Source organism: Chinchilla lanigera, unplaced genomic scaffold, assembly GCF_000276665.1.
Source record: "Chinchilla lanigera isolate Chin_1 unplaced genomic scaffold, ChiLan1.0 scaffold00032, whole genome shotgun sequence".
In the NCBI taxonomy this organism is placed as follows: domain Eukaryota; kingdom Metazoa; phylum Chordata; class Mammalia; order Rodentia; family Chinchillidae; genus Chinchilla; species Chinchilla lanigera.
Window position 1 is genome coordinate 6,830,026 of NW_004955433.1, and position 22,183 is coordinate 6,852,208.

The 22,183-nt window shown below is 39.5% G+C and overlaps 1 protein-coding gene across 13 annotated transcripts in view; it reads right to left on the bottom strand.

The window, feature by feature from the left end:
• Window positions 1-706: 706 nt before the first annotated feature.
• Window positions 707-22,183, bottom strand: part of Sec31a (SEC31 homolog A, COPII coat complex component) — a 60,528-nt gene continuing 39,051 nt past the window's right edge. For 5 of the 13 annotated variants that reach the window (XM_005388249.2, XM_005388248.2, XM_013516170.1 and 2 more), the window contains 10 exons: window positions 19,944-20,117; window positions 17,457-17,549; window positions 16,655-16,778; window positions 14,640-14,981; window positions 9,612-9,650; window positions 7,935-7,993; window positions 6,393-6,656; window positions 5,176-5,295; window positions 2,823-2,894; window positions 707-1,282 (listed from right to left, as the gene is read on the bottom strand). In XM_005388249.2, the coding sequence (XP_005388306.1) occupies window positions 1,103-1,282; window positions 2,823-2,894; window positions 5,176-5,295; window positions 6,393-6,656; window positions 7,935-7,993; window positions 9,612-9,650; window positions 14,640-14,981; window positions 16,655-16,778; window positions 17,457-17,549; window positions 19,944-20,117 (1,467 nt within the window). In that variant the 3' untranslated portion in view covers window positions 707-1,102. The remainder of the gene's footprint in view (window positions 1,283-2,822; window positions 2,895-5,175; window positions 5,296-6,392; window positions 6,657-7,934; window positions 7,994-9,611; window positions 9,651-14,639; window positions 14,982-16,654; window positions 16,779-17,456; window positions 17,550-19,943; window positions 20,118-22,183) is intronic. The other 8 variants (XM_005388251.2, XM_005388252.2, XM_013516169.1 and 5 more) reach the window with 8 other exon arrangements.

A 22,183-nucleotide genomic window follows, 5' to 3' on the forward strand; every position in this document is an offset into this window, starting at 1 on the left:
AAACTGGCTGGAAATGTGGAACTTTCATTCAAGAGGCAGACTGAAATAGTTTTCTTCCTGAATTTAAACTTCACAACTATAGGGAATCTTAATGATTGACTCTGTGTTTGTGTGTGGCACTAGGGAATGAATCCAGGCAGGTATGTGTTAGCCAAACAGGAATCACTGAGCTACATACCAGCCCTTTTTAGTTTTTGATACAGGGTCTCTCTAAATTGCCCTAATCTGCCCCTGAATTTGCAATCTTCTGACTTCAGTCTCCAAGTAGCTGAGGTCAATTACAGGTAAATTACAGAAAATGTATGAGCACATTTCTGACTATAAAATGGAAAAAATTCAATCTTGAGCCCAAATAAACATTACAAACACTTATTAACAAAAGAAAAGCTCAATATACCCTGCAGATGAACACTTTTCCTATGGGTATTTAAAGCTAGCAATCACACTTTTCATTAATACTTGCTAAAACCTATGTAGCAACTTCTAGGTGTAGTTATTTGTTCAGTTCCAAGGTACAGCATCAGACACAATGAAAGGGTTATACTGCCATGAGCAGTTGTTTTTCTGCCCTGTGGAGGTGGGGACTGAACACAGGGCCCTATGTATGCCAGCAAGCACTCTACCACTGAGCTATATTCCCAGCTCAGTCACCACTGGAAAAGAAAAAAAAAAAAAAAAAAAAAAAAAAGACTATATACACATAAGATAGGATTACACACTTTAATCTGATTGACATGGATAAAGTAGGTGAACATGAAAGAAATTTAGTTTTAGCTCTGCTTTATGCATAACCAGATGCAATTTTTCCAAAAACAAACAAAACACTTTTAAAAACCACATTTGTCAGAATATTATGAACCATTCTATGTGTAATCCAGAAATATGCTTTGCAGAATCAGAAAATCATAATGGGCAAGAAAAGATTAAAACAAAAGCACCAGGATCTGGAACAGTTCTAAGGTGGGTATCTGCAGAAAGAATATGAAAGCTCTTATTGGCTGCTATGGAAACATGCTGATGAGGATTGGTCCTTGTCTTACAATTTTCTCTTTAAACATACTTCTTTGGGAAAGTGGCAACATTGGCTGGGTACAGCTGTCCTTCAGACACCCAGCTTGTTGGCCTGGGTGAGAACAACTTTGAGAACTGGCATGAAAGCAGAGGTCTCACTGAAGTTGCTGGTGCTGACTATGTGGGTGTGGATGGTCAAACCTTCTGAGTAGTTTCGCGTTTCAATACTTCTTGCAATGTTGTGTAAACCACTGATGATTGTTGGTGAAAGCTGAAATAAAGGTGCAACCAAGAGAAAAATTATGCGAGAACTTCTCTGTGAGACTTCTATACACATTAAACCCAGATACTTTAGTAGAACTTGGAATAAACATTTAAAAAATGTATGAACCACTGACCATCTCTAGAAATAGCTTCTTAGACCACGCAACAGTTAAGTTATAAATCAGAACAATGACAAAATGATTCATGATGAGAGATTATTTATGAATTACACATATCTATAAACCAGGTTTGTTCTTTTTTTTGTCCGATACAGGAATTGAACTCATGACCTCAGGCTTGCCAGGCAAGCACTTACACCGCTGAGCTATATCCCTGGCCCCAAGGTATTTTCTTAAAGAGATGCAGCCAGATTTTTTTTCTCCTAAGCTGAAATACTAATATTTCTTTCCACACAAGTACTTACTATTTTATAAAGAGCTGCACTCCTTTTAAAGTTTCTCCTAAGTTTATGAAGGAGATTAAAAATTCTTAAGTCATTAAATCTTAAGGTAAGGACCCAACTTATATATAAAATCTTATCTACAAAAGAGTCTTGAAGTTTTGGTCTACTTCTGTTAGTAGGGCAACAAGCTTGACCATATATTCAATTTACCAGTTCTTAACTGCTTTTTATAATCCTGTCATCTTTTTGAGAAGGAATCCCACTGTGTTGCCAGGCTGGCGTCAAGTGATCCTCCCAAGGTCAGCCTCCTGAGGTCCTGGGACCACAGGTGCACGCCCCCATGCCCAGCCTTGTCATCTCTTAAAAACAAAAAGCTTGCATTTTTTTCCATGTCATTGTTTGGCAAACAAGTTATAATTTAGATGGAAATTATTTTAGATCAGTCCATGGACCACGCCACTTAACTGTTGTATTAACTTTCTCTGGTTTGGCTCTCATGAGAAAAATAAGATACTTTTATCTGATGAGACTGGCTATGGAGACTGGGCTGCAAGAATGCTGACATACAAGAATATACAAGTGCTAGTGTTTTTTCCTCTCCCATCCTCATTAATAAATGAGGGTTTCATTAATCGAAGTAAAACAATTCTAGAACTGAATGGAGGGGTGGGGTGAGGAAGCAGCTAGTGCCCAGCTCCTAGCTGTGGGCTCTCTCTGAACAGCTCTCTCTTGCTCATCTGGCTTTGCCTTTGTGTAACAGCTGCTCTTGTGGAAAAAGATCAGGAGTCTTAAAATACAAGGAAGATTTCAGATTTCTTCCCTATCAAATAAAGTACCTGCCTAGATTCTCATTTCTCAATACATGGGCCATAAAATGGACAACAAAAGGTCAGCTACCTTAGGGTCAACACAAGCCAATTTGTTTTCTAGTCTTTGCTATGAAAAGCGTTAAAATGGCTCTCTCTTCTGCACTATTCTCTCACTTCACATGAATGAAATCCAAGATTCAGATGTACAGTCAGAGGAAAGCCCATTCTGTAACTGTCGTAACAGTTTTGCCACCAAACTAAGTGCTAATGAGATGCTTATTTTACAGCAACTAGAAATAACTGATTATTACAAATCGTTCTTCTCCCAAACTTACTGTCTGTTCTCTAAGTTTATCGTATAGAAACTCCAAGCGTTTGCTGGCATCATCTAGCTTCCTCTTGGTTTGCTGCAGGAGGAAAAACGGACATTATATTGGAGCATTTTATTCATGGAACTTGCCCTATCTCACTTCACTAAACCTCACCCTTACGATGTTGAACAGTTTCCTTTTATCAAAGAAATGGAGGCAACTAGGATCAAGAAATGCTTAGAATGGGCATCAGTAATCTATCAAGGACAGGACAGTAGGCAGCGGAGAGAAGGAAACTTCCTTCCAGTGTGCACGAAGGGGTACTGACTGGATTTCCTCTGGCCTACAAACTACTTGGCCAGGTGTGTGTGAAACTGCACTACCGTCACAGGCCGCTGGAGGCGCTGTGGGTCAATGTCCCACAGAAAAGAAGGTCTTCAGACTAGTTACGTAAGATTATACGGGTTAGAGGATGCAAACAGCGGGAACTGTGGACCCTTGCTGAACCTTTCAAAACTACTACTGTACACTTGGTACGCTCAATCCTGCCTCTTTTTGTGCTTTTATAGCACCAGACAAGGAAAAGGAAACTATCTTCTGGCAACTTCAAATCACTGAATAAGGAAAAGTAATTTTTTTCTTTCTATCCCACTACTATAAATAGTGAGACTAAAAGTATCATTTAAAAAAGTACAATGTGATTAACTTAATGATCTACATGGTACAACAGTAATGCCATTTTTTAATATTTATTGAATACTGATGATGCTGTGCTGGGGAGTTTCACATGTCAGGGAGCACGTATTCTACTGGGTGGGAAAAGACACTAAACAGACAGCACACTGTATGTCAGATGGTGTAAGCGCCACAAAGACACATTAACAGGTTAGGGGCCAGCAGCGCTGGGAGGAGTACAGGAAAGCCTGATGGCTAATGGACACTTGAACAGCAGCTCCCACATGCAGAAGTGAGCGAAGGCAGGCCTGTGGGAAGGTTTCTCTCACATGCTCTGGGGGAAGTCTGATGAAGGAATGAATGCCTGCGGGTCTGGAGAGGACAGAGGAGAGAGGAGGCCATCAAGCATATCACATGCTAGGTTGTGTCACAAAATCACTCTGTGCTGCTTGGACATAACTAAAACAAAACCAAGAGTAACACTATGCTATAAAAATTATTCCAACTACTGATTAAAATGGACTTTTGCAGAAGGATATCCCTATAGCACAGCTACAAACAGAAGCCCTACCTCAAGGTAAGGGGACAACAGGGAAGGGTCGTAGAATTTCTCCCCTATTACAGTAACTGCTTGTCTTCTATGGTTCTGGTCTGCCCTGGGCTCCTCAGTATCCACTCCGAAGAGAGATGAAATGCTGACCCAGGGGAGGTAAAATGCAACCAGAACTGACAGTACTAGACCATGCATTATGTGTCCTCCCAATCTCTCTGTGTTGCCTCATGCCTGAGGGAGGACTGGAGTTTTGCGACATTCTTATTAGAATGCCTCCATTTCTGAATGACTATAACCAATCCACTCAGGGGACAGTGCGTATCTGTTTATCACTTCACCTGTGCTCTGGCTTCTCATTCATCCCAGAAAGGCCAGCACTGCGGTTTCTGTTCGCCCCTTGGTTTCATGACACTTTCAGTAAAAGGAACTGCTTTTCCCAAGGCTAGTAGAAGGCTGCACATATTAATGCTCAATGGCAGACAAAACAACACATTCCAGAAGCCGTCTTTTGCAAGTAGACAAGTGGCCAGTGACTTGAAAGAAATATATTCAATATTTGTTGGCAGAAAACAAGGTTCCATTTAAAACAAGATTAGCTTTGTAGGGCTTTTGTCATTGCCAATACACTGGCAGCCATCCTCTAAGTAAATAAAAATCAGTTGCTTGAACTATGATTAAGACTTCAGTATCTACAATATTAAGCTATCTTTAAGATCTTTACAAAGTTAAAGAGAATCTATCTAGTTTCAAAAGCTTCAACTGTAAATTTAGAAGGAAGCCCCAAACTGGAGTTTTCTGTGGACTACTGTTCTGTTCTATTTATGTACCAAAGAGGAGGTCTGCAGAAATCTGGTGCAAGAATGTCTGGGCTGAAATGCTGGCCCTGACCTCAAATAAGAAGACTTAACTGTTCTTTGCCTTAATTTCCTTATCTGTATAACAAAAAGGAGAAGTCTACCTATCCTGGAGTTACTATTAGGATTAAATGTTTATATATGAAACAAATATATTTCTACATGTAATCAAGTGCTAGCTTTATTCGTTTTCTACAATTTTTTAAAGGACTATATCTTGTAGAACTTCAAGCAATAATAGAAGAGCTCATGAAGAATTATTTTGATTAAGCAAAATATGAGAAAAAATACATACAGGATCTGTGGCTGAAGAGAGACAGCGCTGGATAAGATCCTCAAATGTGGTCTTCAAAATGAGGTGCTCATCTGGAATAGGTTTCTTGGTAATTTTTTCTGTTGGCAAAGACTGTACATGCTAGAAAAAAACAGTATCAGAAATGATAAGGTGGACTGGGGATTTAGCTCAGAGGCACAGCGCCTACCTGGCAAGCACAAGGTCGTAAGTTCGATTCCGGGTACTGGAAAAAAAGAAAAACAAAAAAAAAAAAACCAAAAGAAATGAAAAGAAGGAACCTTATACACAAAGTTCTGAATCTATGCAACGAAGGGAAATCAGAAATCTTGTAGACAGACCTACTCAAAATGACATGGTGAACATGTAAAACGACTAAGGAAAGTACAACTGAAATCAGACGATTAAGGTAAAGCCCTCCTCCCATCGGCTGCATTTTCCCAAGTAAGACTGGGCAGGCGCTAACTAGGGGACGTGTACTGGCCATTACTGAAAGTGACTGATGGGAAGAGTAAACTGTGCCAGCAGGAAACAGAAGCAAGGTCTTGGAAAACATGGTTGGCTAGTTAGAGTGGCCGCTTGAGGTGCTTGTTTGCTTATTTCTGTTTATCCTGCCATTTTATGTTTTATTCCTAGAGCCTGTAAAATAGTTTGGTCTTTAGCCCAAGACCAATGGAAAGCTGTAATATTCTAAGCAAAGAGAAGACAAGACCAAACTAGAGACAGATTAAGACAGATGGTAGCCACATCATACAAGCTTTGGAAGAGAGTTACATATTGGAGAACGAATGTTTACGTAACTTGGCAATTACAGTACTTTACTTGATCTAGTCAGTAACCACAACTGTATGATGTGGCCATGTAATTGCACAATAATATACATACATGAGCAATTTTTAAAAAGAGGGATTACTGCCAGGCGTGGCACATGCCTATAATCCCAGCACTCAGGAGGCTGAGGCAGGAGCATCTCCATGAGTTCAAGGCCAGCCTGAGCTACACAGTGGGTTCAGGACCAGCCTGAACTGCATAATGAGACTCTGTCTCAAAACAACAAATCAAAAAAATTCAAAGAAATAAAAGAAAGGGGTTACCATTGTTTGTTTAGGTTGTCTACACCAAAACCAAACTTAAAATATTAATAATGGTATAAGCATAAAAGTTAACACATGAAAGCAAATGTACCATCTGTCATTCCATGTCCATGGATTTACTGTTACCTGCATGGTATTTCCAATTGGAGCCCCTGGGGCACCCTCGATGTTGGGCTTCGGGAAAGCTGTGGGCACACCAGCCTGGCTGAGCGGCTGCTGCAGACCATGGAGGGGTTGGCTGCCCAGGAGATGTGGCTGCGGGTAAGAAGCTTGGTTTGACAGTGGTCCTGGCACTGGAGGTTGCGGCTGGAGCATCTGTGACTGGGGGTCACCCAAAGGGTTCATTATTGGTGACGTGATGGGAACAGGAGGCATGAAGTTTTCAGGCATCTTTTAAAACATGAAAAGAAAAGACACTGAGGATACAAAGAAAAATGACATGGCCAGGTACAGTGGCAAAACACCTACAACCCCAGCACTTAGGAAGCTGAGGCAGGATCTCCGCAAGTTTGAGGCTAGCCTGGGCTAAACAGAGCTCAAGGACAGCCTGGAGAGAGGGGGAGAGAGAGAGAGAGAGATGGAGACAGAGGGAGACAGAGACAGAGAGACAATTTTAAATGAGGGAGTTAGAACACTGTATGATTTTTTGAAAATTTTAATGGTAGTCAGAATTCTTTTTCACAAATGAAATTTCATGTGGATCTAGAGTGAAACATAAAAGTACAGCTAACCTGGTGAAGAAGTGTAAGGAACTTAAACCTTGACCTCTCCTCCTCCCTTTGTTACTACCAGTAAAGGGCAGCTAAAACAGCATTTCTGGAAGAGGATGCCAAGTCCACCGCATCTAGCAATATGGAGTCAAGATATGCCAGTGTTTAGTGCTATCAGAGTGTTTTTTGTTTTTTTTAAATGTGACTGGGGATTGAGTCCAAGGCCTGTGCACTGACTTACATCCCAGTCCTTTATTTTTTATTGTGTGACAGGGTCTTGCTTAGCTGCCTAGGCTTGACTCAAATTTGTGTTTCTACCTCAGCTTCCCAGAATGCTGGGATTATAGGTGTGTACCACTGCACCTGACTCATCAGGATGTAATTTAACATACTTTTATCCTAGGTCCCTAGGTAGATACTACCCAGCAATTCAATGACACCAGAAGTAGAGACTGCATTTCTGATTATTTCTAAGCTGTATGTTATGACCTCTCATTACTTCATTTGGGAGAAGGGAGTCACTAGGACTAAAAAGTAAAATTGGCTTGCAAAGAAAGAAGGAAAGGAAAATCCTTTGTGTATTTTGTGCACAAATAGCTTTCAACAATTATGGATGTAAAAAAAAATGCTCAACTGTAAGGCTATTTCTTCATTCATTATATATGAGACAAACAAAATAGAAATAGAAAATCATAATTACTGCTGGAACCCAAAGGCCAAAGCAACTCTTTTTACATCTTATCTTCTAAAAGGGCTTTAATTTATAAAGCCAAGTTTTGGAGATACTATTTTCTACTTTCTTTCTCGCATGGATTAGAAGACACTTGACGAAATACACTTTGAACACATCAATCAGTAAGCTTTGTGTCTGAAAGATCAGTGAAATGTGGGCTGCGCCAGGTGGCTATGTGATCCCATAAGATCTGGAGGCCACTGGCTGGACATCTTGTTCTAGTACCTTCTTCTTCTTGGGCACTCTGTTCAAAGCCGGGGGATCATTCCAACCATTCTGAGAACCTGGAATAGGTAACACAAGACATTTTCTTTAGAATATTTAAAGGAAGAAAATGAAACTGAACTCATCATCTAATACTTTGAAATCCTCCCTACCTGAACAACTGTCACACAGATTTTACCAACTGAGTTGTGGGGTTCACTACATAATCTTGGATTCTAAAACTCACACCTTTAATAGTCATAAGGCCTTGACTTGACAGGCAGGTTTTCTTAGTATTACTTGTAGTTAACAGGAAAAGCTATGTCAAACTTAAGGATGATGAAGTCTTTATATCTATACTAGTGCACAGCCTATAAAGATCAGCTATTTTTTCCTAATGAAGAAAAAGTAAACCACCAGAGTCTACTAAAAAAAAGTCTTCTGATATATACAACACCACCCAAAAAATGGGAGCAATTTCTTCCTTGAAAAAAAAAAAAACAATTAAACACAAGTGAATCATCTACAAATACTCTAAACATAGTAGAAATACTATTTAAAAAAACAGTCAAACTATATGACAGTAGCAATGTTTATAATCTTTGCCTTAAGAACTACCGATAAAGTAGAAAAAGGCATTAAAGTATCTGTACAGGTTGACAACAATTATACTGTCAATTATATATTCCTCTCAAAAATACAAAGTTCTATCATTGTAAAGTTAAAAATGGACACCAGTAACAGAACTCATTAAGTGTTTTAATACCAATATCTTCAAGAAATCAAACATTCTAGATAATAGGATACTTTCAAAACAATATAATAATTTTACATTTAAGTTTGAGTTTTGCTATCTCCTATAAGAAACCAAATACTTGCTTTAAAAAAAAAAAACCTTCAGTTTGTGTATATAGAGAAAAAAAACTCCCCTTCCAATAAATTTTCTTTCAGTATTTTTACTTTTCCTTGTTTAACTGGTATGTATGATACTAAGTCACAACAAACTGCTGAGCAACGAAAGACACTGTGGTAACATGAATGATGTCAAAAAACTTCTAAAACTGTAGATCTAACCATGTGCTCATTTGATTTTTTTTTTTTTTTTTTTTTTTTTTTGGAAAAAGGGTCTTGCCATGCAGTTCAGGCTGGTCTTGAACTCACTGTGTAGCCCAAGCTGGCCTCAAACGTGCAATGATCCTCCTGCCTCAGCCTCCCGAGTGCTGGGATTACAGGCGTGCACCACCATGCCCGGCATCATTTGCTTTAATTTTGAAAACAGAATTTCCTACATGTTCATTAGGGGGTAAAATGCCAAATAAGGCTCAAAATGCTAGAGTTAACCACAAAATATTAAATCACATGCTGTATTTGCTTAAAAATTCTTAACACTGCTGGTCACACACAGGTTAATCATTCGAATTTCTCCCGTCACTACCAACCTCAACTGTATGGAAGACAATCTTGGTATAGGTATCTTTATGTTTATATAAAATAAACAGCTTTTATGATTTAAAGCTACTTGTCATGTAAATCCAATCAGGTGTAAAATTTGATTTAATTAAGATGCCAAATAATAAAAGACTCAGATCAGATTTATAACACCATCATCTTTGTAGCTCACATGCATTACTGTTAATGTCCATTAATTATATTCAGTGATTGAAAGATTTCCAAAGGTATATTTTGCAACCAATTCACCTTCAAACATAAGTGTCTGGTCTTGGACAAACTGATTTTCTGCAGACAAAATGTAGAAGTCACTTCAATAGTATCGTTGCAGACATTCTTAACTCTACTTATAATTGCTGCTTCTCCCTCCATCAACCCCCCGCCACAAAAAAGCAAACTAACGTCAAAAAAGCACAAAACTTCCTTTCTTTACTTAGACAATGTCTATCTTACTCTACAGCCCAGCCTGGCCCCAAACTTGCAATCCTCCTCCTCAGCCCATGGAGCTCAGCTCCAAAATTTACTCCTTAAAACAAGTCATGTGAAATATCATCTATCCAATTAAGAAAGCAAGTTTTTAGCCCAAGTGAATTCCTTTATATCAGATCAATTAACTCAAACATCATCATTTTTTTTTCTTTTACTGTGCTATTCTGAGAGTAAATGCTATCCTTTTATTTAAAATAACACTTATTTCCTTAGTCATTTGCCTGTTTTGTTTTTTTCTTTGATCTACCCGAGATCAAACTCAGGGCCTTGCATATGTGAGGCAAGTGCCCTGCCACTGAGCTACACCTTTAGTCTTCTACAAACTTAAGACAGGACCTTGCTAATTTGCCCAGGCTGGCCTTGAACTTGTGATCCTCCTGCCTCAGCCACTTGAGTAGCTGGGATTACAGATATAATCCCATTTTCTATTTGACAAATCAAATTTTGCAGCACCCCCGAGGATAGTATTTCCCAACATATTATACCACATAAACTAAGGTTATTCAAACCTATGATCCACATCAGCTGAGAAGAATCTGGCTGTTTAAATTTGGATTCCAATTCATTAGGTAAAATGGCAGGGCCTGAAGTCCAGTCTTTCCAGCCACCTACCGCTATGACACAGATACTGCTGGTATCAAGCAGTAGGAATTTAAAGAGAAACGGAAAAAGTCCACATGGCTCTGCAGACTCTAGCACTGCATCTGTTAATACCAACAAGCCAACACCATTGGCACCGTGTGCTACTCTTTGCTGCCAGGTTTGCAGTGCCCCAGCGGGCCTTTCTACATTCTGAAGAACATGTAATTTCCGGGGTCACACCATGAATATGAATATAAATGTAAGGAACAGGGCCAAGAAATCCACAACCATCTCACACTACTCTTCTGGGGATGCATGGACTTGGAGACTACATAGCACACGCCTCGCAGATCTTCTTTTGCTACAACTGGTGTTTCTAGCAGTAGAGAAGAGGGAAGCAGGCCAGAATATAGCAGCTCCAACTGCCAGGCAGTAAGGGTTCAGGTCAGGCCAACCTCAAAGCAAAAGAGAATTTGTAATTCAACCACCTTCATGTGGCAAGGGAGGAACCAAGAGAATATACTAATTAAGAGTGAATTCAACTCAGTTTGAGCTCAAGAAGCTGAAGATGATTGTGGTGGTGCAACCTCGAATCCCAGCACTCTGCGAGGCTAAGGCAGAAGGATCACAAGTTTGACCCCAGTCCAAGTAAGTGAAACCCTGCCTTAAAATAAAAAAATAAAAAAGGGCTGAGGATGTAGAGTGAAGGCCCTGGTACTTCTGAAGCAAAACCAAAACATTCTGTGAGGTGAGAGAGGCATTCCAATAGACTAAAACCTTGCCATGTGGAATGAGATTCTAGGATTAACTGATTAATACATTTTTCATACAATATGGCTCTTAAACAAGCCAACTTCTTCATCCTGCTTAATGGAAGAAAACAGTCATCAACGATAATTATCCATAGTGATTTTCTATTTTTAATTGCAACAATGAACTGTGACCTTACAACTAACACCCCATACAAGACAGTAACTTCCTTAGCCTACAGTTAGTAAGTGCTCGGGGAGTCGTATGTTTGTGTTTCAGCAGGACCAACCTGATTCCCACCACTGATGCACTTTCTAGCCCGACTTCAGCACCAAGGCTGAGGGGCCAATGTGTTACACACCCAGAAATACCGTCAGAGTTTGGGGCTGGCTCTGTAAGTTTCAACAGCACTCACTTCCCCTCCATGGCCAGCAGGTGGTAAAGACAACTGTTTTGTCTCTGACCTCTTGGGGCAGGGAGTTACACAGACATGCAAGCCTGGCGGGGTGTCTTGACTTCATGAACTAGTAGCAGCACAGAGAAGCCTGTGAGGTAATCTTCATATCCTCCCTTGGTAAGATGACAGTAAAGTCACAATGAAAGCAAATTTAAGTTAGGAGTAAAAGTGAATCAAATCAGCTTCCGTAGGACTCTCAAAAGGAACAGGTCAGCGGGGCTGCTAGGGCCACAGAACCAAGGGAAGAGCCTCACAATAACCACACCCTCTCCGTGATACCTGCCAGACTAACTCCTAGCCTTAAACCATGTACTATATTTCAGCATATTTCATTTTGACCCAGATAAGCCCTGTTCAAATTTTTTATCAATTTGCATGACTCTACTTCTATCAGGTACCTAGAAGGTCCTACCAAGAGACAGGAAGTAGAGAAGTGGATTGCAGAGGCTAGTGAGAACATGAAGTTACTGCAGACTGAGGTGCTCATTAAGAATTTACCGAATGAACATTTTGCTGGTTCCAACATTCATTTCTCTGAGCCTTGAGTATGTAATTCTATGGTTCATTGATACTGACCCTGAAAATCTAGTTTGTTTCTATTAAAAATTAACCACTGGCCAATTAGAATTCCTAAATCCTGAACAAAATCATGATCTAAGATACATTAGAATAGAGAAATTTCAATCACAATTACTTATATAACTTAAAAAAAATTTTTTTAGGAAATGCAGAAATAAAACATGGCGAACTGTAACCGTTACAACACAGGAGACTGTTAACGTGCACGAAGTAACAATGCAGCCGGCAGAGACAGTGCGCGCTGAGTACCAGAAATGATTCTGTGCTGCTTCTCATCAGCCATTGTTTCTCAGCCAGGTTAGAACATTCCAGCTACTCTGTGCAAAAGCCAAAAGCCAAGACTCATCTGTGCCCAAGAGGAAAAAACACCCATGCAAATATTTATACTGTAAAGTAACAAATGCTTACAACAGTAGAACAGCACTGCTAAATAATTTTTGTAATTCCAACACTGAAAGTTTTCTATCACTTGTATCAGACTAGAATCTCTGATGCAGAATGAACGAACGTTTTGAAGACTCAATCCCAGGTTTGTATCCCAAACTGGAGACTATCACTGTGCCATTATGTAACTCCTAAGAAACTCAGTTCCGTTATCAGCAATTAAAAAAAAAAACCCTAATTATATCTATTCTCAGGGCTGCAAGATCTAAGTAATATGTAGCGTGTACTGGATCATGTACAAGGTTAGTTCCTCCATGTCACTTCCTTTCCCTACTTTCCTGTACTATTTTCTTTTTTAACCTGGTACTGGGGACTGAACCTTGACCTTCTCATTGGGTTACATCCCTTGCCCTTTATTTACATTGAAATAGTGTCTCTCCAAGGTGCTCAACTAGGTTCACACTTGCAATCTTCCTGCCACACCTCCGAGTTGCCGCACCAACATGCCCAGCACCGACTTTGAAGCAGGGATTTCCCTGAGCCCATGCTACTTCTCTTCCTCAAGAACTCTCATCATTATGCACTTACTCAAATGGGTCCTGTCAAAAAGAACAGGCACTTACGAAACGCGCGCTCTACAAACAAGCTGGCACTCCTTTCTCTAGAAACACCAAACTACTCAGACACCTGTAGTGTATTCCTGAAATTTCATTATGTACAGTAATGGAGGATGAACATACAGTAGTGCTCCCTTAACTGTAGTTTAACTTTCTGTAGTTTCAGTTATTTATGGTCAAAAATGAGGAATATTAATAATTCATGGGCACTGTGAAATAATGCAAAAATATTTCAAACTGCACCATTCTAAGTAGTCTGAAAAGATCTCATGCCATCCTGCTCTGTCTTACACTTACAATGGTACATGTGAACATCCTGCTATCCAACATGCCCACACTAGACAGCTACCTGCCTGTCAATGCTTCAGGGCCCCTCTCAGGTACCTGATCAGCTGCCATGGGATTGCTGTACTTTTGTTCAAGTAACTTTGCTTTACTTAATAAAGGCTCCAAAGTACAAGAATTGTGATGCTGGCCATTTTATTACAGGTTATAACTGTTCTATTTTATTAGCTATTGTCCATTAATCTCATTGTGCTTAATTCATAAATTATGTTTTACCATAGATACATATGTATACGAAAAAATGTATTATATATGGGATTGGTACCATGGTTTTAAGAGACGTGTATAACCCTGGACCAATTCTCCACAAGACTTTAAAAGTAGTAGTAATATTTTAGTCAGCCATAGTGGTGCATGCCTGTAAGCACAGCACCCTGAGAGACCAAGGCAGGAGCACTGCAAGTTTAAGGCCAGCTTAGGCAACTAAGGGCTGGGGATATAGCTTTGTACTGTCTCATAGGACCTCCTTGTGAGGTCCTCCTTGTGAGGTCCTATTGCTATGAATATAAAACTACTTAAAAGACAAAGTCCTCAAAAATACATAAAAAACAGTAACAAATACCTACCTCTTGAAAACAACTGTGCAAAAATGATTTGTACAGACTTGCCCGAAAGAAAAAAATTACATATGAAATATGCTTCATGGTGAAGCATACTGAGATCATGCTCTTAGAAATATTTACAACTGTAAAATTTCTACAACCTCATTGAGAGTCTGTACTGTTTAATTTCCATGAAGATTTTAAGCAACAAGTAATTTCTAAATTTTCAACTAAGAACAGAGCATACCTTTGTTCAAGTAAAGAAATTAATGTCAACTAAATCTGATTTCAGCTACCACTTACCAATGAATTTCTTACCACTCATTTTAGGTTCCGTGGCAGATTACATACTTACTCTTCTGAAGTGCTAAGCTTTCTTCATCTGGCAGTTAAGTTTATTATAAGAGAATCACACTCACAGAATTTGTTATGAAAACTCAACTGCCACCTCACATTACCAGTACAAAGAGGGTTACCCCCGCCCCTGTTCACAAAACATCAGGCAGGCAAACCAATCCCCTCAAGCGCAGACCTGTTCTCTGGGATGCAGGCAGCTCACTGGCAGCAGGCAGTGTACCTGTTGTTCCAGGAGGCAGCGCGTAAGCGGAGGATGACGGGGGAGCTCCTGGTCCACCATGCTGGAAGGATGCCCCCGAGGAAGAAGGAGGAGGGAAAGCAGCAACAGGGCTGGAGGTAGGAGAAGAGGTCGGGTGTTGTGCTGTGTAGAGTGGAGCATGCCCAGAATAGGAAGCAGTAGAAGAGACATAAGGGGTGTTAGGGTAAGCGCTTGCGGCAGGAGGAGCAGAAGGCTGCGGAGGTCGGTACATTGCCGGCCCCCCTGTTCCGAAGGAATACTGCTGGGCTGGTTGATAAGCTACACCAAGGAGAAGAAACAGAAATTATAATTAGTTTCAGGTTTATTCAGACAACAAAACCAAAAAGTTAGCTCATCCTATGGAAACGATTATAATTATCTGTAACAATAAGTTAAAACCAAAAACTGACACTTATGGGCTGGGGTATGGATCCATGGAAGAAGGCTTACCTGGCATATGTAAGGCACTGGGTTCAATCCCTAGCATCACAAGGCAACAACAACAGCAGCAACACACTATGGTTTTTGTGGCTCCAATGACCTAAGTATACTTCGTTAGCTCTAATATTTGAAAACTGCCAGCCTAGATATCTACTGGTTATGAAAATTTCTGAAGCCTTCAGCCCTTTACTTAGACCTCTCCTGTCCTAGGAAAAGACTGCACTGATACCCAGCAACCACCAGATAGAACCAGGCAGGAATCCCACAACCCAAAAGCCCCTTTTACAGAAAAAGTCCCCTGGTCTCATCCAGAACCCTAATGAGGGAGATCTTGACACCACCACATTCCAGGTGATGAGGGAGCGGGAGAGACGGGCCTCTGCAGAAGGCGTCCAGGAGAACTATACCGCTTCCGGTGAGTGCTCTAAGACAACACTTTCACACGGAGCGCTTGAGTGAAAGACAGACTGTATCAAATCTGTATTTACTTTAGGTAAGAAAAACCTTACCGTAAAACACACTCTTTAGGATTAGTTCTTACTAGGTAATTGCTCTTACTTTTTTAAAAAGTTATTTTGTCTTATGCTAATTTTCCCCTTTGAGATTTTATTTACTTAGGTTTTGTGCTTTTAATTTTGAAGCCATAGGGCATTTTTTTACTTTCCAAGTGCCATTATTTCCTAAAAGTAAAACAAAATACAAACACACGCCAAAGGTAGCCACTGACCATTACACATCTGTCCAAGCCCACAGAGTGTATGAAGATGAGAGTGCACCCAAGTCTGAAATAAGGAGTCTGGCATGGTCATTGGGCATCCCTGCAGGTGTGCTGACTACTGCGGTACAGAATGCAGGTAACGGGGAGGCGGCACCTATGCAGGCACTCTGTACTTTCTGCTCACTTTTGCTATGAATATAAAACTACTTAAAAGACAAAGTCCTAAAAAATACATAAAAAACAGTAACAAATACCTACCTCTTGAAAACAACTGTGCAAAAATGATTTGTACAGACTTGCCCGAAAGAAAAAAATTACATATGAAATAAATTTTTTTTTAGTTTTTTGAGACAGGGTCTCAATTTGCAGTTCAGGTTGGCCTTGAAATCACCATCTGGCCCAGGCTGACCTTGAACTCAAGGTGACCTCCTGCCTCAGCCTCCAGAGTGCTGGGATTATAGGCACGTGTCACCACGCCCCGCTCCAAATAATTTCTAAAATTCTGTTTTACATCGATGGGGCATATGACCCTCCTTAACAGGTTTTAGCAATGATGCCTCAAGGACAGGAGCCAATACCCTGAACAGGGTAACAGGGAAGTTCCTTCCCAGCATTCTCATTTAGGGTGGCTTTCAAGGAAATCCTGTTTCTCTACAGAAGGGACTCAGGAGTTCTACACAGAATGGCTCCTGCTTTATTTGCCAAAACTGATTCGATTATGGCTTTGGTGCTTCAAAACAGTTACTATCCGAAACACAATTTGCTGTTAAGGAGTTCAGGTCACACTACTTACGTTGTGGCTGTGGGTAAGGTGGTACCTGGCTGTGCATGTGACCTGGAGATGGAGGAAGCTGAGCAGCAGCATTTGGATTGACATTTCCATGCATTATGAAACCTGGGGGTGGAGGGTTTTCTACCTAGAAAAGATTATGGTAAAAAAAAAAAAAAAAGGATGACATTTGGGACCAAGATATAAATTTATAGATGGCTTTCTAATCTCTGAAATGGAATTCTATGTTTATTGAAAAAAAGAACCACTTCACTGTGTATAAATTACTTTCTGAGCAACACATTCTGAAAGACTTAAAAGATCAGACAGGCCCAAAACAGTAACTGCAAGGAATGGCAAAAGATGCTAACACATTTGTAAACTAGTATCAACAGTATGATAATAAATCACCAGGATTATTGGTCTCTATTCATTTCCATCCACTACTCCACAATCTGAAAATATAAGTAATAAATGCCACAAAGGAGACTTTAGTGTTCTATTTCTGCAACGCTTAAACAAAAAGTAAATCGAAGAAAAACTAATAGAAAAGAAAAAAGTCTTCAGTAAAACCATCAGATTATACTACTGCTAGAATCTTGGTTATTATTTTTCGAGCTCAAATCAATTTAAAACTACAAAAGGGGAGAAGGGATAAGGAAATTGTCTTAAAAGTTGCCTCTTGCATTCTAAAAGCAATACAATGCAATGAGTAGGCAGATGGATGTGCAGTAAGGGTGAAGAACCTGAGGAGGGGGTAGGGGATATATAACTATATATTTCAGTGAGCAGAATCCTGCTCAAAGAGGAATAATGAAGGATATACCTGTGTGTCAGAGGGAGAGGCTGCAGGTGGATGGCTGGGAAGGGCAGTAGGAGTTTTGTTACTCCAGGTAGTGGCAGTGGGGGCAATTCTAACCTGGATCGAACACAGAAATACCAATCACAGAAAATAAAAATGAAAATGTTAAAAGAAAAAAACAACCCAAAAAGTACTAATAGCCAGATGCAAAGCAAAAAGTAGAAACAGCAGGATAACATGTATCAGTCAGATGATTGCTTTCAAAGTAGCAGGGATGCCAAAAGAAAAGCACAGTCACAAGGAAAGAGGAGAGAGGCAGGGAAAAATCAATACGAAAACCTAATCAAAGCACAGGAACAATGCCATTCATGCATCAAAAATAAGTGGGGAAAATTAGATCCTCTAAGTAGGGGAAAAAAGACGTTCTGGAAAAACTACAATTATGATTTTTGAAGCATTAATATGATTCATGCTACTAGTAATCTGCAAACATACTGCTATAAATTCCCTTTTCTGGATTTCATTAGAGCCATGAAAATCAAGTTAGTTGCACACAAGGCTTAAAAAAAAAAAAAAAAATATCACACAATTAGAGAACACTGAAGCTGAACATTAAAAATCACCCCTTGTTTGTATAGAAAAGTAAAACTGTGCTGGCTGAAGTGGGAGTGGATCTCCTACTAATCTGGACTCCCTTTTATCCCGTTACCTGCCTATAAACACTGCTTTCAAGCAAGACACTGCCTTCATTCATTCAGTGGATGATAAGCTTTAATCAAGAAAATCACTAATTTGTGATTCAATTCATTTTCCTTTTTTAAAGACAGAATCTCACTATGCAGTTCAGGCTGGCCTCAAACTCACAGTGATCCTCCTGCCTCAGCCTCCCAAATGCTGGGATTATAGGTGTGAACTACCACATCTAGCTATTTTTCCTTTCTTACAACATGAGAATGGTAAATTAAACATAACATCTTTCAATATTTTTATCTTTCCTAAAGACAGTAACCGGCTTCTCACAGTGTAGAGTCTGCCTTGCTTTAGTGCCCTGCAAGACAGTCTGGTCTAAACACAAGATGCTTAAAAGTTCTAACCTCAACTTGGTCATTAACCAGCTGTGCAATGCTGAGAAATGAAAACTCTGTGTCTTCTAACGTGGGCAGCCTGCTTGAGTTTTCTGCCTCAGTTTTCCCAGCCATCACAGACCTCCCCAGAGAAGTCACTTCCTAGGACCAGTATAACCTCTATGAGGGTGGGGAGTTCTGTGTACTTTGCTCTCCAGCGGACTCCCAACAGCTAGAACAATGCCAGGAATCCACAGCAGTGTCTCAATAAATATTTGTCAAATAAATGGGGGCGGGGGAAAGCAAGTGTTCTAGCCAGCTTAAACTGCACATCGAGATCATCTCAAAAAACCAAAACAAAAGAAAGCAAGTGTTCTACATAGTTAACAGATTAGTCAAATGTAAGTTATCTTGACTTCTAATCCAAAGTGTAACAGACAACAGAACATGACTTTTTTTTTAAGTCTGCTGCAATTTGATTTATTTGAGATGGGCAGGATTCTCACTACATATTCCAGACTGGACTTGAACGCAGTGATCTTGTCTTAGCCTCTTGAGTGCTAGAATTAGAGATATGCAACCATTCCCAGCTAGTTTTCTGTGATTTTAGATTTACTTTTTCCATAATGAAATGTAAAAATGTACCATCAGAGCTATCACTAATTTGTTCTATCTTAAAATAGGCAGGGTATCTGTTAATATCAAGACCATTTATTAATTATGAAAGAAATACTTTTCATCTAAGGACATACATGAAGGTTATCTGCTGGTCTGGAAGTAAAAGTTTCTACACGAAACAGTAAAAGACAATAAAACCACGCTTTAAGTCAGCAAATTTACTAATTTAAATACATAAAAATTATTAATCCTTTCCACATTTCAATACTCTACTTCATATACTGTCAGCTATTCACTTTTTTCTAATAGTCAATTTGTCCACGGAATGTCCGTGTTCTGAATATTCTTTATTGTGCAGACACAGAAGACACAGCAAATCTATATTGAAAATGTAGAAAAGAATGCTCAAAATAGACTACTTCCTAAAAATATTTTATAAAATTAACTAAATCACTTAAAGGGTTGTTTCCACTAATTTACTGTTAGATAAACAGACATTTCAAAAGCAGATGTACATAAGTGAGGTAGGTCTGACAGATACTATCACAAATCTCCCCTAGAGAGTTTAAAACTAATTCATACCTAAAATATAATGTTTGAACAAATTAAAATGATGATCTTAGATTGTAGATAAGAAATGCCTTTTTCTTTTGTTTTTTTGAGACAGGGTCTTGCTATGCAGTAAGAAATGCCATTTTTAAGGATCCTAACAGTATAGATAACATTGTCTAGTTTTACCACATAAAAGATATGCTGTACAGCAAATGAAAACTATCAATTTGAACACAAATGCTTAAATATTCCTCCTCCATCTGGACCATGCACTCACATGGGCATAATATTGTTGAGTAGGAGCCCTTGGCATCTGTAGGTGGCCAGCGACTGGTCCAGGCCTGCCCTTGGACAACTGCTGCCTCTCATAAGGAATTTTTGGTGTCTGCTGTCCTGGTATGGGCTCTCCCTGGGCTCTGCAAAGTCTGTCACGAAGCTGCACAATATTTGGCTGTAAGAAGCAATGGAAGAAGATAGAGCAAACTGTGATGATTCACCCAACTGTATAATAGCATGCTGATTTTCTTATAGTGATTTGTTCCTGCAAGAGACCGCCCCCTTTGGTCACATGCTGTGTGTTATAGGATAAACCCTGACATTTGAGGGTTCAACATTAGGGTTTCTAGTACCTAAGTCTGGCACCAAAGAAAGATCTATGATCCCAGCACTGGGGAGGCTGAGGCAGTAACTCCTCTTTTAGTGCTTGGTTCGTTGTTGTTGTTTTTCTTTTTTTTTGAGACAGGATCTTACCATGTAGTACAGGCTGGCCTCACACCTTTGATCCTCTTGCCTCAGCCTCAAAGTGCTAGACTTCTAGGCACACATCAGAAATAACAACTTCTAACCTAACTGAGGCAGGGATTTGAATTATGTCCATACATTACTGTCACTTTCAGCACTGCTCTGCTGTTTTCTTGGGGTTAAGTAATAATGCTCCTGAGCCCCTGCTTCCAGTCCGTCATACCGTGAGCAGCTCTCCTCCGCCAGACCTCTCTGCTGCACAGTCCTGCTTTGGAGCCAGCTGAATATGGACTGAAACATGAGCCAAAATAAGCCTCTCCTTCCTTAAGTTGTAGGTGTCAGATATTCTCTCCCAGCAACAGGGGAAGGAACTAAGATGCTGGGAAAATAAAACCTAATTTTTGCTAATCCAAAAAAAAAAAAAAAAGAGTAATAATGCTCATAAATCATAAAACAACCCCAGAAGAGAATTAACTGCTAATGATGGCAATGAAAGAAAACAGTGATGTAAGAGACAAAAATTAATTTTCAAAAGACATTTTCTGAAATAAATTAAGATCTCAAATTCAAATCGATGGCTCATACATTTAAATCTTACATAAATTTACAAGTTAATCATACATATTTTTTACATATTAACAAATAATAAAGCAATTTGTTAAAATGCTTCAGAAATTATTTTAATACATGAAAAATTATACAATCTTATAAATTTGTAAAAGGTTTAAAATGGTCATTTAAACTTTATTCTGTGGAGGATTGCACAATACTAAGGACTGAACCTAGGGCTTTGCGCTGAGCTACATGCCCAGCCACTTAAAAAGTTCTATTTGACAGAGGGACTCAGCTTCTCAAGGAACTAGAATTACTGGAACGTACAGCCATACCTGGCTCATCTGAGCTTTTAACATATACTTTATTGTATTTTATGGTGGAAAATGATATACTATAACAGTTATCACTAAGTCTCAGGGGCCGAGAATATAGCTAAGCAGAACCACACCTGCCTGGCAAGCATGAGGTCCCGAGTTCAATTCCCTGTACCAAGAAAATAAACAAAAACAAAGGAAACAAACAAAAAAATCAAAGTCTCAGGGCATTTTCACCAGAAAATGCTGGGTTTACTGAACTAAATCAGGGGAAATAACATCAAAATTATGTTTTTACATAAAGAATATTCTTTAAAGTCCAAAGAGCCAGGTGTGGTGCCACACACCTGTGATCCCAGCACTGGGGAGGCTGAGGCAGTAAGACTGCCATGTGTTTGAGGCCAGCCTGAACTACACAGACTCTGTCTCAAAAAAACAAAAAATAAGGCAGGGCATGGTGGTGCATGCCCATAATCCCAGCACTCTGGAGGCTGAGGAAGGGGGATCACAGCAAGTTTGATGCCAACCTGGACTACATAGTGAGATCCTATCTTGGTGGGGGCTTCTTTGCTAGCTCTGGTAGCATGCCTGCCTATCGTGTGCAAGCACTGGTTCAAGCCTTAGGAGTGAAGTGGGTGGGAGTGTAATCTTAAGGCTAAACAAACTAAGAGGCTTAGATTATCTAAGCCTTAAAGGGTCTTCTATCTTGATATCAAAATAAAACTACACAATATAAAAAGTCTTATTTTTCTCCTTGCCTCAATCATTGTTAACTTCCTATCATCTTGTTTTGAAATTCTGTATTTAATTGTTTTTGTGTTTTGTTTTTATCTTTGTTATATTGTTTTCTTTTCTCTTTAAAAATAATATTCTAAATGAGCCTAAAAAGTACACTTGAAAAGTCTTT